The sequence below is a fragment of the Macrobrachium rosenbergii genome, chromosome 48, assembly GCF_040412425.1.
Source record: "Macrobrachium rosenbergii isolate ZJJX-2024 chromosome 48, ASM4041242v1, whole genome shotgun sequence".
In the NCBI taxonomy this organism is placed as follows: domain Eukaryota; kingdom Metazoa; phylum Arthropoda; class Malacostraca; order Decapoda; family Palaemonidae; genus Macrobrachium; species Macrobrachium rosenbergii.
The window spans coordinates 53,498,705-53,514,848 of NC_089788.1; the positions used below are offsets into that span (position 1 = coordinate 53,498,705).

General features: G+C 40.1%; 1 protein-coding gene across 1 annotated transcript; it reads left to right on the forward strand.

Annotated features, from left to right (window-relative positions):
* Positions 1-14,872: 14,872 nt before the first annotated feature.
* On the forward strand, positions 14,873-15,907 carry LOC136831095 (M protein, serotype 2.1-like). Its single transcript, XM_067091046.1, has one exon. It carries the CDS (start codon positions 14,873-14,875, stop codon positions 15,905-15,907), a length of 1,035 nt encoding a protein of 344 aa, XP_066947147.1.
* Positions 15,908-16,144: the final 237 nt, after the last annotated feature.

Consider the following 16,144-nt stretch of genomic DNA (forward strand, 5'->3'; position numbering starts at 1 on the left):
AAAAAATGAATATTTCGCTATCTTGATAACAGTCTTGGAGTATTCTATGGTAAGTAGTAACAGAAGATGAACTATCATAGGTCCATCTGGTGAGAGAGCTTTATAATGCATCCAGTCAGGAGCAGCTGAGGCAAAAGTGTCAGAGGGTCGTCTGCTAGGTCTAGCAACAATGCTTGAGCTTGGATGTGGAGCTTACATCCATGCATACATCTCCATCGACGTGGGTGCCGAAGGATATTAACCTAATTAACAATGACAGCAAGCCACCACTCAGTGTCCTCCAAAGTAAGTTGCACTTATAATCCTCAAAACGTCACTAAAGTCGTTGTGACCAACTACTTGAGAGGTGAAACCTAACTGAACCCAGTGCGCATGGCCATCAACAAAACGTTGGAGAGAAGACACGGAACAGAATGTTAATAAAGAGAAAAAGGGTTTATGGATTGGAGGTGGCAGAAAATAAAATTAAAGAGGAGTGAAAGGGCAAACATGGAATATTTGCCACCTGCAGAGGAAGGCAACAAGGATGGAGAGTGTTCTTGCTATATCACTCCCGATATCAGTTATTGTCATTACTCAAATCACTGAATCGAGGTTCAAGTGAATTCTTACACATTACATTCCAACACTTGTAGTTCAAGTAAACAACTAATCAAATCATTCCTAACATCCTCAATATGGTTAATTTTAAGCTAACCTTTAATCGTTAATTACTTGTGTCATAGTAACACCATTCTTATAGCTTATGTTAGGTGTGAAGACTTCCAGTAACTACAACAACAAAGAGTAATTCGATGAAACGAAGCAATGGCAATATCCAAGAGGGCAAAGGAGGAACCAAGGCTCCTAAACAACTCGTTCAAGAGAAAATTAGTTCAAGAATAAATTGATGGAATTCAAAATAAGCAAAAGGCATCCCAAGAAAGACAAAAAATCAAAAAGACAGCCAATCACAAGAACAATGACTGAAATCAATTTAAATAACAAGGGTGACTTAGTGAAGGTTATGAATCAAGACAGAACAACACAGTAGTAAAGTCTGGTGAAATACATTACATATGAAGAACAACCATGACTCGAGCCAGTGATGGGACTGGGGCCCTGTGACTCATATCTGGGGAGTATGGCTAGACAGACCTGTCTAACAAAGCTTAAACGAGCTGTACTGTGCTTTGCTGATGAGCTTACTACATAGCTTACTATATACTGACTGCAAGATTGAATTAAATGTTAAACATAAAAAAATCTTTTGTCAGTGCTCATTACGAATTGCTTCATGTGGCACTAGGCATCACATTAGGGAAACTATGATACACTTAGGTATATATTTGGTCTTTCAACGCTCCTTAGAGGTTGAACTACCTCTGTCTGGCAACAGAAGTCTAGCAACTCTTGACAAATGACCGCGATGTTCAAGGAGCCTTCTTTGAATAATACCTTTCTTATGCCTGACACACGATGCCCTATACCATTCAAACTAAGATACCTACAAGCAAAGCAATGTTAAAATATGCTGTCTATCATGTGTCTTTTGATTATAAAAATTAGAATTTTCCTTGTAAAACTAAGCTAAGTTTCCTGCATCATGATGAGGGCTACAAAATTTATTTTGTTTTGTGAAAAGAGCACTCTCGAGAAGGCAAGAACCATTTTGCTTTACTAAAATACCATGAATAGTCGCTATTACTTTAAGTCAAACAATAAGAGGTACAACAATATTACCATACCTCACTTAATAACAAATCAAGTCTCAGGGCTAATAAATTGAGGACACGTCTGTCTATATCCAAAATGTATTGTATCCCCTCTATGTTCTTAGTACCTTGTGTCAATGGTAAATTAATTTTTATTGTTTTCATTCATCTTTCAACTGCTTTCGTTATTTACATCATCCTTTGTCATACGGGACTAAAGTACAAATGCAGGAAAAGGGAGAAAGTTACTTCGTTAACCGGTAAAAGAATTAATCACGCTTTCCAACAAGTGTGCTCGCCCGATGGCAATCTGCAGATACCTAGTTTTACCAGATCTAACTGGAATAAATGGGTCTGTGATGCCGGAAAACAAACACATTGCTATACTTTAATTAACTGCAAATAGTTAAGAAAAATTTACCCAAATTCCATAATTATATCCCATTTAGCTGTTAATATAGCCTACCACGTCAAACAGCAAAAATGCAGTTATGCAAGACATAACCTAACGGCACATGCAAAGTCAGGGCAGTTCAAATTAAAAACAGGTTCTTCAAGACCTGCCTACAAATACAAAAATGGCTTCCTCTGGGAAAGAGACTTAGTGAGTGTTGAAAAACAAGAGAATCAATCCTCCACCATTTGAAACAGGGAAAGACAGTTTCTTTTAGTTTTTGAAAACTCACATCACATCGGTTATGAGGTCATAATAATAATGTGGCATCGGATTCAGGTTGCTGTCGCACATGGCCTTACTTTCATCAGAGGCCAAAGGATATTCCTAAGGAATCTCGCAAACAAAATAAACATGAATTAACGCCTAAAGAGATATTGTTCAACAAATAACATAAAGAATCATAATGAGGTACTATACAGTAAGTGTACGAATAATCTATAAATGCCCTATTATTTAAAATATTCTTTACCTGAAATTTCAAGATGTGGAATCCTTCACCTCAGCCAGAACCCCAGGAATGCTACATGAATATCAACTTAATAACCACGTACTTGCTGTACACAGGATTTCCGACTAAACTTCTGATTACAAATAAAAAAGAGCATCAGGTGTTCCAGGGATACGTTAACATTGCAAAGCCATTCCAGTTTAATCCAGAACCCACTGAATACGTGGAAGCCTGAACTGTGAAACACTCTGATCCACAAGTGTTCTAACTATGATGGAATTCCCTATCAAATTTTTGGGGCGATGATCTAAAAATAAACACAATTCCAAATGCCAGAAGATGCGTGCACGTATACCAAAATGCATTTAGGTATGCATGAGTGTCATTTTAACTGTGCACCTTCCAAGAGCTTAAAATTATGTGGAAAATTCTGTAAAATTATTGGGATTACAATAAAAAAAATTCCATTTTTAAATCCTAAGAGACGTACGCCCATTTTCATACAGATGCATGCACACACCCACACACATGTTTATATATATATATATATATATATATATATATATATATATATATATATATATATATATATATATATATATATATATATACACAGTATATATATATTATGTATATATATGTATATGTACATATATATACTACCTGACCAACGCAGCACTGCCCGGGGAAAACTCTGAATGGCAACCGATAAACCCTCTCTCTCTCTCTCTCTCTCTTCTCCCAACACACCTCTATTCTCTCTCTCACTTCCTCTCCCTTTCCTGTTAAGATTGTTGCTTCAATTACATTGACCAGCATTTTTGACATTTTATATTTCACCCTCTCTCACCCCCTATTCCTATCGGTGCTGAACTTGGACTTGAAGGACATCGAGAGTGTCACTATTCATCTCAGCAACCTCGAAAACTATGGGTTAGACACTAATATCTATCTTTTTTAACATTTTATTTTTCACACCTTCCCACCCCCTTCCTATCAGAGCTGAACTTGGACTTAAAGGGCATTGGGAGTGTCACTATTCATCCAGCGATCTCGAAAACTATTCATCCAGCGATCTCGAAAACTATAGATTAGACACTAATATCTGTCATTTTCAGTTATTTTTACATGTCAGCCTCTTCCCACCCCTTCTGAACCCGCCCTCCCTATTGGGGGGCTGAACTTGGACTTAAAGGGAATCGGGAGTGTCACTACTCATCTCAGCGACCTCAATCTACTTTCTATCAGGGCTGAAATTGGACTTAAAGGGCATCTGGAGTGTTACTATTCATCTGAGTGACCTTGAAAACTGTGGATTAGACACTGATATCTGTCATTTCCGGTTACTTTTACATGTCACCCCCTTCAAATCCCTTCTCACCCCTCCTTCCTATCGGGGCTGAGTTTGGACATAAAGTGCATCAGGAATATCAGTATTCATTTCAGTGACCTCGAAAACTATGGATTAAACATTAATATCTGTTGCATGTCACCCACCTCCCACCCCTTCTCATCCCCCCTTCTTATCGGGGCTGAACTAGGATTTAAAGGACATTAGGAGTGTCACTATTCATCTTAGCAACCTCAAAAACTATGGATTAGACACTAATATCTGTCATTTTTGGTTATTTTTACATGTCACCCCCTTCCCACCCCTTCTCACCGCCCCTTCCTATCAGGGCTGAACTTGGACTTAAAGGGTACTGGGAGTATCACTATTCATCTCAGTGACCTCAAAAACTATTGATTAGACACTAATATCTGCATTATGCGTTATTTTTAAATGTCACCCCCTTCCCACCCCGCCTTCCTATCAGGGGCTGAACTTGGACTTAAAGGGCATCGGGAGTGTTACTTTTCATCTCAGCGACCTCAAAAACTATGGATTAGATACTAATATCTGGCATTTTCAGTTATTTTTACATAGTCTACGGCCCAGACTATCTCTCAGCCCAAGGGCTGGAAAAGGGAACCCAAAGGGCACGACCCCTTCGGGAAAAGCTGACACGCATGCCCTGAGCCAAAGTATGGGTGCAAGGGCTTGCCGTTTCCCACTCTGTTATTGTTACTGCTTTATAACAGAATGATTTATGCATTTTGAGGGGAATGGTATCATGTATTTTATTGCCTCCTATGGTGATAATTTAAGAAAAGCCTAAAGGAAAGATCAACAGAGAAGGATAAGGGATAGAAGTTCCAGAGGAATGGAAGAAGATAGTGGAGGACCCTGACATACTCTTCCGGATTAGAGTTGCCAAGACCTTTGAAAGATGAAAGGATGGCACAGGTTCCAGGAGAGCTCTAGAGCTCTTTGTAGACTACCTGGAATTTCCCACGCTCGTGGTACTTCCAGAGCAAACCTCTCCTACCTAGACAGTCACCCTCGGCCAGGGAATCGGAGGGCCAGAGGGCGGCATGGAGTGCCACCTGGGTCAGCTGCTGTGACAGCTGACACAGGAATTTCGTTCGTCAGCTCGGCTATTAATTTTTGCAGCTCGCAGAGTTCATCAGCCCCGTGAGGCGTGGCAGGATCATGACTCGTGAGGGTATCTGCAGCGGGCGGCAAGAGAGCGGTGACGGTTGGTGGGGGTGTGGATGACTCGTAGGCAGTGGTGACCAGCTCAGGCACAGGTTGCGAGGCCGCATCTTTAGGTGAACTTCCGCTGTGGTCGAGAGGAACCATCTCTCTTACCGATGCTGGTAGCGGGGCCAGGCCGGGAGAACAGAGGGGGTCCTGAGTTGGATCCCTTGAATGGAGATTGGGGGTGTGCTCTGGCGCTGGCACTAAGGCAGGGTCAGGCACTATCAGTGGTTTCTTGTGCTCGTCGGTCAGGATGGATGGAGCTTGGCACTGCTTGGTGCATGCAAGTGGCACTGGCAGGGATTTGGCATCTCCTGGAGGGAGATCTGATTGGGGCCCTGTCACTTGCACTGAGGCAGGGCCGGGTACTGGAATTGGAGTGAGAATCAATCGAGGGAGCCACTGTACATCCTACTCAGGTGGCACTGGTAGGAACTTCACATCCTTATGGTACCCAGGGGCGCCAGTCTTGACTAGGGGAAAGGCGGTGGAGGATTTCTCATGCCTGAGGAATGAATTGGGGAATGTGGACCCATGATTGTCGTGACTTCTGTAGGGACCGAAAGTCCTGTCCCAGGATGATGTCATAGCCTCTGGGAAGATAGCTTGCTACTGCAAGATTGCATATTTTTGATTGATGAGGTCTTGTGACTCTCAAATGGACCGTAGGAAGTATCATTTTAAATTTATTTACTCCCTCGATTGTGACAAGTTTTTGTCTATTGACAATAGCTCCATAGGGAACTCTATCCCTTTGTATGAGGGAGATTTGCTTGCCAGAGTCATCGAATGCCTTGACTCGGCGCGCGGGGTAGCTGCCTAGGAGAGGGGCCACATATATGGGACCTTCGGCGGGAGGCCCAAGGACTTGGAATTCGTGACGGCCAAGGTGACGGCGGGAGTAATGGACTCATTATTTTTAGGGCATTTCGCCCATGAGGGAGAGTGGCCATAAACCTTGCACGCAGTGCAAAAGGTTTGGCTAAAATCTCTTCACACTGCCCCTGTGGAGGGCGCAGGCGAGTTATTGGGTGGTTTTCCAGGAGAGGGCCAATTTTGGCACTGGTCAGAGGAATGCCCCGTCTTTTTACAATAATGGCAAGTTAGGGGCTTGCCCGAGCTTCCATTCTTGGGGGAATTTGATCCTCCGAGGAGGGGCGGGGGATTTATCTTCCGTCCCATGGATCCTTCCTGAGGGTGGTGAGTCTCCCACATCTGCTATCTGGCAACACTCTGTGAGTATTACAGGGGCTTTTTCTACTACATGAGTGGCCAGGGCAGGAGGGGCGTAGCGCAGGAAATGCTCAAATTTAAATTTCTTGAGTACCTCGTCGGTGCTAGTGGCTCCTTCGGACTCGAGCCATTTTGCTAACGCCCACTCAGAATGGTAAGCCCAATCAGACCAAGTCTGGCCTGCTTCTCTTGGCTGCTCTCTCCAATGCCTCCTCCACCGATCGGGGGTAATCTCGTACGCCTTGGTAACCGCTTGGCATACGGCTTCCCAGTTTCCCCTATCCTCCGCCGAAAAGGTGTGGTAGGCAACAAGTGCCTTGCCTCCCAGGAATTTAGTGAGACAAGGGAGAGTTGCACGGGGGAAAGGGTGCAGCACTCCAGGACTCTTTCGGCCCTCTCAATCCATACTTCAGGTTCTGCCTCTGTCCATTTTGGTGTGAACGAGTGAGCTTGGCCTGAGGGCACTCATTTCTGCCGCAGGAGGTGGGGTGGCGTTCTGCTGTTCTAACATCTGGAGGTCATGGGCACGCTGCCGCTCTCGCTCCTCTCTCTCCTTCTCTCTCTCTTGCCTCTCCATCTCCTCTCTTTTCGCTCTCTCTTGCCGTTCTATTTCCTCTCTTTTCTCCTGGGAGATTCTCTCTTTCTCTATCTCTTCCCTCTCCATCTCCTCTCTCTTTTCCTGGGCGATTCTTTCTTTCTCCCTCTCTTGCCGTTCTTTCTCCCTCTCTTGCCATTCTATCTCCTCTCTCTTTTCCTGGGTGATTCTTTCTTTCTCCCTCTCTTGTCTCTCAATCTCCTCTTTTTTCGCTCTCTCTTGCCGTTCTATCTCCTCTCTTCTCCCCTGGGCGATTCTCTCTTTCTCTTTCTCTTGCCTCTCGGCTTCTCTTTCCGCCTTGGCATCATCCACTCTCTCTTGAACCCATTCCCTCAGGGCTTGTCCTGATAGTCCCATGTCCTTTCCAGCAGACATGTAGAATTTGAAGTCCTCATTTTGTTGGGCTTTGGCAGTAGCCATTTTGAAATAATGGTTATACAGACTGGACCCGTTGGAGAATCAAATGTCTGAGAAGACTCAGGGCTGTTCGATGGAACAGGGTCAGTGTGTCTGATATGGCCCAGGTTGTCTGAAAAGACTTAATTGCAAGAATCTGAAACATTCAATTGTTCAGAATGAATGGGAATTGATATGTCTGAATGAGACAATTAATCAGTAAGTCTGAGGAGATTTTGTTAAAATTTAATTTGTCTGAGTAGGATGTGGTTGTTTGTGGCGAACGAATTTTAATATGCATCTTGGAAGACGTAACTGGATTTTATGTCACGCACAGACTTGGCTGGCTGTAGCGTAAAATTAAGGCGTTCCTGAGAACTTAGGGTTTGTGCTAAATGAGGGCTGTTCAATGGAACAGGGTCAGTGTGTCTGATATAACTCAGGTTGTCTGAAAAGACTTAATTGCACGAATCTGAAACACTCAATTGTTCAGAATGAATGAGAATTGATATGTCTGAATAAGACAATTAATCAGTAAGTCTGAGGAGACTTTGTTAAAATTTATTATGTCTGAGTAAGACGTGGTTGTTTGTGGCAAACAAATTTTAATATGTGTCTTGTAAGACGTAACTGGATTTTATGTCACGCACGGACTTGGCTAGCTGTAGCATGAAATTAAGGCATTCCTGAGAACTTAGAGTTTGTGCTAAATGAGTGATTTGGGGTCTCGCAAGACTTAGGGTTGTTCTAATGAACTGGAATAATCAGTCCCATAAGGACCTGGATGTGTGTGAAATACATGAATATAAGGCCTCAAAAGGACTTGGATTTTGGTTTACCCGTAGAAATTAGAAATTCTCGCCTCGTAAGACGTAGAATTTTGTGGAGTCTCGTAAGACTCAAAAACAGGATTTGTCCCGTAGGACTAGGAAGTTACTGGCGGGAGAAAACCCCCCCCCCAAAAATTTTTTGCCGAGGGTGGCCCGAGTAGGGAACAATTTTTGATGGGGACACTGCGCGGGTGATGAATGTAAGTACACGAGGAGGGAGGGAGGGGGTGAAGGTTGTCTGACGCTCACTGATGTGAGTGATTTTTAGACCCTGTAAAATGACCTCATAATTTTCCCTATAAGCGGAGTTCAAATTTCACTTTCCTAACACCTAATTCGAGTTTTAGCTAGACTGAGAGTGTATTTCAGCAATGCAAGCTGGTCCTATCCCACGGGGGAGTTCATCCGTGCCTAAATAATTCGCTATTCCATTGAGAAGTAAAATTTAACACAGAAGAATTTCTTTCACACTATTCCTCGAGGCAAAGAATCTGGCAAAGAATTTAACACAGAGGAATTTCTTTCGCACTATTCCTCAAAACAAAATGGTTAGTACTGGTTATTCCTAACTACCTTTCCTGAAAGGCATGCATTAACAAATCTAATACGGTGCTTCTCTTCTCTCAGTGAATACATGCATCCCTATTCCTAATTCCTAGGAACAGTCACAATTGTAAAAGAAAAGTTTTTGCTAAGATAAACACATTACTTATGTGGAACTCTCTTGGTCTGTGCTCTTGGTACCAGGTTCAGAGTTTGTCTCGCACCCAGCTTAGCTTTGCTGATTACTTATTTGGCGAGCTGCAAATGCAACACAGCAACAATAGTGGGAAAAATGCAACTGCAAAACGAGATCTATGGGAAGGTCGCCATTTTGATAAATTTCCCTGGGGTTATATGATTTCTAGAGATTTTTACAGGCCGCCGACAGAAACTTTATTTATTTGGCCTTGGAGTTCTGACTTACGTATAGGGAAATCGTAAAAAACAAAGAACAATGAGGATGATTCAGCGAGCATAGGGCTCTACTTCATGAAGGAATGTTACATAAACACTTTGGTTAAATTAAGAAATTATATTTACAGAAAAGAATCAAAAGGAAAATGGTTAAATGAATTATTAGGAGTCTTGCAACTCCTGAGGATCTTTCTACTGAAGTCTTAAATGATGGCGAGGCACAGTCCAAGATGAGTCCACAGCAACGGCCCTCTGCAATAGAGAGTTACACATTACACGCCAGTAAAGGAAAATATAACGCCTACAATGACTCGAGGCTGCACAGATGGTGCCAAGGACTCGAGGAATGAATGAACACTTTACACTTGAACACAAAACATTGGCAATGGCACTGGATAAAATGGCACAAGGCTAGAGGTAGAATACTGGCACCCAATAACACTTCTAAAGGGCAAACTGTCATGACTGAAGTCTTTACTCACACTTTACCTTAGGGGAAGCGGGTCTCTGGCGAAGGATGAGGAGGGACAATCACACGTATGGCGATGCACACTATCACTTGGACGATCCACTCGAGGCTGACGAGTCTGGAGTCGGGTGGACAAGGGGATGGGGACGGAAAGGGACCTCTCAGCACCTCTCACGCGCGTACGATTTCTGTGGCTAATGGCTGGTTAACTGCTAACTGCCCAACTTCCCATATCTAACTCACTAACTGCCCCATGACTGACGGCCGAGATGTCTCCTGTCCTCTTCTTTTAAGGCCTCGGCCGAGGGTAGTGACCGTGCAAAGATCAGCCAAGTCTGATGACCATGTGCAAAAGATGTGTTATTTGCCAGGTGTCCTGGCCATCTGTTTGCGTCTTCCCAGGTGTCCTGCGGAGAGACAATTCAGATGGCTAAATCTGCCTTTAGAAAGGTTGTTTTAAGCAGCTTTGTTGGGCTATGCTGCTTAAGAGAGTGGCATCCAGCCTCTTATCTTTGCCCCTTTCAACCGTGCCATCTCAATATCTGTTTCAGGTAAAGAAAAGGGACAGATCGAACTGTTGATAACTTTAGTTTTGATATCTAGGTCAACTAGGATCAGCTATGCAGCGACGATTCTACTTTCAATAACTAAGGGCAAATTAAGGGTAGGCTGTGTAGTGATTTCTTGTAAAATAATATATATATACTGCATATATATATATATATATATATATATATATATATATATATATATATATATATATATTGTATATATATATATATCAATATATATATATATATACTTGTTATATATATATCAATTTATTCCCAGAGTTTTCGAATATCAGAAATCACTCTAGAATATGTAAAACTTCCATTGAAAATAAGGATTTTTCTGTTTTAGGGCGAGCCTCTAGCAGCCATGAATTGGCCATTTTGAAATCATTAATGATTAAACGACTCGTCCCCTTGTTAAACAGCCAAACCTCTGCCGGCACGCTGTACCTCTCTTAGTCTTTCGTTTTCTGTTCAGTTTTAACATTGCCACTGAATAGGTTGGTCCATATCTGCTTACTTTTTATATTTTTTATATTGTATATTTTTTAGAGAGATTTTGTTTTGTTTTTTACGTTGTCCTTTTTAATTGTCCCTTCTATTTTTAATTTTTTATATTTGTCATCCATTGTGCTTAATTTTTTAAATTTAAATTTATACAATTTTTTGTAATTTATGTTATTTTATACAGCCCTCGAAAATGTAATGAAGCCATTACGAAACGTCGGGAATAAATTGACCCTTTTAACAAGTCTTTATGTCCGCCTCCCCATTGATGTATACCTGGCTGTGGCCACCGCTGTTTGGATATATATATATATATATATATATATATATATATATATATATATATATATATATATATATATATATATATATATATGTATATATGTATATATGTATATATGTATATATATATATATATATATATATATATATATATATATATATATGTATATATGTATATATATATATATATATATATATATATATATATATATATATATATATATATATATATATATATATATATATATCAAAAGAGTGGGTGCAGGAAAACGGGCAGATTCCAAGCACAGTAAGTTTAATCCTACGTTTCGTGACCCTTTGTAACATCATCTGGGACATCTATAATTGAAATATCAGACATTAGAGTGCTTTCAAAACATTAAGCAAATACATGAAAATATATGCACTAAATTACACTTAAAAATTATGCATAAAACACCACAGAATTAAAATTATATCAGAATGAATTAGGCACTATGTAAAATCACAGACACACGAAAACCTGTACACTAAATTACACACAAATTAAACATAAAAGAAGAGAATTTAAAATTACACAATAATAAAAGGGAATAACAAACCAATAAGTAAAATCACAGACACACGGGGGGGTGACAAACACCAACTGTTAAAGCAAGGGTAAAAAACACACTAAAATTCATACAAACCTACAGACCAGAGAACCGAAAGAATGAACAACCAAATTAGGCAATAAACAGTGGAACAGCAGCAATTTGGTGATTAAGAGAAAGGACCTTCAATTTGATATTGAGGCTCTATAATTTTAAAATAATCATACTTGGCCTATAATTTTGAAATAATCATACTTAATAGATGTTTTACAGTTGTTAGCATGGTTTCTGATGGACAATTCCGGGCAGGATAGTCTGCAGCCAGTACGATGACTTATTCCAATATGGGAACCAGCTCTTACCTTGAGTAAACGACGGGTCGAACCCACATAATTACCCGAATTACATCCGGGGCACTTATACTCATATACTACGCCCGACGTTATCAAGGGACAGAGCCGATCTTTCACAGAGAACAATGAGCCAATAGTTCTATGATTTTTTGGAATAAGTTTCAGGTTGAGGGCTCCAATGTGCTTGTGGATCGCCTTGATAACTTGGTTCTGAAAATTGTGGTTATTTGTTAAAAAAAACATGGAAAGCCGTCAAACATAAGAACTTTAGGAACATTGTAAGTAGGAATGGTAGGGGAAAATTTCTTTTCAAGGACCTGGTCTATGATTTTGTAAATCAGTTTGGTTGGGAAGCAATTATTGTTAAAATACTGGATTAAAAATACAATTTCACAGTGAAAATCGGCCCAGTTGGATGTTAAAGTAAAAGCTCTATGTGCAGGTGTACAAATGGCATTGACTTTTGAACTATGCTCCAGAGGACCGAATACCTTTCAACAATTAGTGATTACTCGTTACGGCCAGGACCTCCTTCGGCAATGCCGCCAATTGGAGCGTAGTTCAAAAGTCAATGCCATTTGTACACTTGTACACACAGCTTTTACTTTAACATCCAACTGGGCCGATTTTCACTGTGAAATTGTATTTTTAATCCAGTATTTTAACAATAATTGCTTCCCAACCAAACTGATTTACAAAATCATCCACCAGGTCCTTGATAAGAAATTTTCCCCTACCATTCCTACTTACAATGTTCCTAAACTTCTTATGTTTGCCGGCTTTCCGTGTTTTTTTAACAAATAACCACAATTTTCAGAACCAAGTTATCAAGGCGATCCACAAGCACAATGGAGCCCTCAACCTGAAACTTATTCAAAAAAATCATAGAACTATTGGCTCATTGTTCTCTGTGAAAGATCGGCTCTGTCCCTTGATGACGTCGGGCGTAGTATATGAGTATAAGTGCCCCGGATGTAATTCGGGTAATTATGTGGGTTCGACCCGTCGTTTACGAAAAGTAAGAGCTGGTTCCCATATTGGAATAAGTCATCGTACTGGCTGCAGACTATCCAGCCCGGAATTGTCCATCAGAAACCATGTTAACAACTGAAAAACATCTGTTAAGTATGATTATTTCAAAATTATAGGCCAAATATGATTATTTCAAAATTATAGAGCCTCAATATCAAATTGAAAGTCCTTTCTCTTAATCACCAAATTGCTGCTCTATTTTGGTTGTTCACTCTTTCGGTTCTCTGATCTGTAGATTTATATGAATTTTAGTGGGCTTTTTACCCTTGCTTTAAAAGTTGGTGTTTGTCACCCGCCGTGTGTCTGTGATTTTACTTATTGGTTTGTTATTCCCTTTTATTATTGTGTAATTTTAAATTCTCTTCTTTTATGTTTAATTTGTGTGTAATTTAGTGCATAGGTTTTAGTGTGTCTGTGATTTTACTTAGTGCCTAATTCATTCTGATATAATTTTAATGCCGTGGTGTTTTATGTATAATTTTTAAGTGTAATTTAGTGCATATATTTTCATGTATTTGCTTAATGTTTTGAAAGTAATCAGATGTCTGATACAGTATTTCATTTATAGATATCCCTGATGATGTGACAAAGGGTCACGAAACGTAGGATTGAACTACTGTACTTGGAATCTGCTTGTTTTCCTGCACCTGCTCCTTTTAATATGACATATATATATATATATATAATATGATATATATATATATATATATATATATATATATATATATATATATATATATATATATATATATATATATATATATATATATATATATATATATATATATATATATATATATATATATATATATATATATATAGGTTAGGTTAGAAGTAAACAAGAATAGGGGAGGGTACTAGGCTATGAATAAGGGGGTAGAAGTTAAATGATCATTGAGCGATGGAACAATTTTCTTGATAACCAAGGACTCTAAAATATTAAGGTGTTCCTTCTGCGTCGTGGTCATTATTTCAAAGTTTTTATAGTCTATTGGGTTTTTACAAATTAATGAATGATTTCTAATGTTGGACATTTCAGGTTTTGCCAGCCTAAGACCAGTACAGTAGCTCAATCCACTGTGGCAATCTGCCCTCACTTTGAGCAACCGGCGCGTACTTCCGACATAAATCTGTTGCGGACTGCAACAGCAAGTATACTTGTACACCACGCCCGACTGCATCAAAGGAGGGAGTCGCTCCTTGTGTCTAAAAAGGCTACCAAGACTTTTGGGGTTCTTCAAAATTATGTTGACCTTGACAGCTTGGGAGTGTTTGGTTATAATCTGCTTCAGATGTAAAAAATCACCATTATGTACAAAAGGAAAGGAAAGGTAGTATTCTAATTTGAGAACATCGAAGAAAGGAGAAGGAGGGATAAAATGGTTATTTAAAATGTTCTTTACTCATGTTGGAATAAAGACAAGGGAAAACAATTTTGTTGAAAATATTTTTGTACGAAGGAAATTCCTTTATGGAAGGAGGACCAATCATAAAGTGAAAGGGCTCTATGGATAAGGGTGGTTAAGGAATTTAGCTTGAAATTAAAGGCAGAGGAGCTATAAAAATTGAGGCCTAAACCTGTAAAAGTAAGTTTTCTATAAACGCTAACTTTGAAACCTTCAGAAGACCGGGAAACTTCAGTGTTTAGAAAGCGAAGTTTATTATTATTTTCTTTTTCTAGCGTAAAGTTGATATTATTGTACAAACTATTTGCATAATCTAAAAAGGAGTCTGCGTGGTGTGGGTGTTTGAAAAGGACAAAGGTGTTCTCAACATAGCGTCTGTAGTAGAGGGACTGACAGGAGGAGGAATGAAGCTGGAACAAAACATAAAAGACCTGGAACGTCTCAATCAAGAAAAGGAAAGACAAATATATTCAGTGTCCGCAGAAATGCGAAAACTGAGAAACGAAATGACGGAAAAGGCGAAGGAAACAGAAGTGCAAATAAAGGAGAGGGAGAAGAAAGACCAAAGGCTAATTATTTTGGAAAACACGGTCGTAGTTCTCCAGATGAAGAAGGAGACTTTGCATCGAGATCTACAACAAACGGAAAACAGCAGAAGAGAAATGCAAGTCACAATAAACAAGCTAAACGAGGACTTGGAGAAACTTCGACAAGAGAATGGCAGGAAGCAGAATCACATTGAAAGTCTGAACAGGCAAAACGAGAACGAGACCTTGAAGATCAACGATTTGGAAGACGAGTTACAAGTCCTTACCACTCCTCAGAAACAGATGGCCCATGAAAATTCGGAACAGTTCGACCGATGCAAAACAGAAATTGTTGAGAAAGAGGAGGAACTGGAAAAGCTTAAAGAACAGAACTTGCAGAGGGATAAAGAGATCCTCCGACTGCAAAATGAGTGCACCCAAAAACAAAATGAAGTCATATGTATGTTAAAAGAATCTAAAAGTGTTGTAGCAGAAAAACCGAAGGCCAATGGAAAGGTGAACGAAATGACGAGGAGGAGAGTTCAACTTGAATTCGAACTGGCTGAGGCGAAGGAGGAACTAGAGACAATGGAGTTCGAAAAGATGGAGACGACCTTGGAACTCGAACGACTCCAAGAAGATACCTTGGCAAAGGATACGAAGATCAGATCCTTGGAAACGAAAGTCAAAATTCTTAAAGGAAGAAAGGCAAGTGAAGAAATGAAAGGTCATAATCTGATGCGCAAGGAAAAGGAAGTGTGCAAAAGAGAGAAGAATAAGATTAAAATGGTGCCGCAAGAACAAGCTATACTAGAGAGGAAAGCTGAAGAGAAAAAGGCTTTGTATAAAACTCGATGTCTGAGGAAGCCCAACATCAATTGCAAAGCGCTCTACCAACAAATGGACAGCATCAAGGAAGAACTTCGCCAAATCAGGGCATTGCAACGACCTTCTACTGGCACCAAGAGGCACTCAAAAGACCCGACTAAAATCTATCAAATAAGAAGCCCCTAAATAGAAAGGAAACGCATCAGAAAATGAGGCTGGAATCTGCAGCCAAACTACGAACACTGGAGCGAGAATCTGAAATGGTTCGGAGGCTCTACAAGATCAACGCCGTCACGTGAATGGCGCGTATAGATGATTCTGCTTTTAGGTGAAAACTGGTGGTTTACTTGCACAAGAAAGAAGCTACGATATCTACGATGTTGGGAACAGGAATGAGCTGAGTTTTGTGATGGAAATCAATCC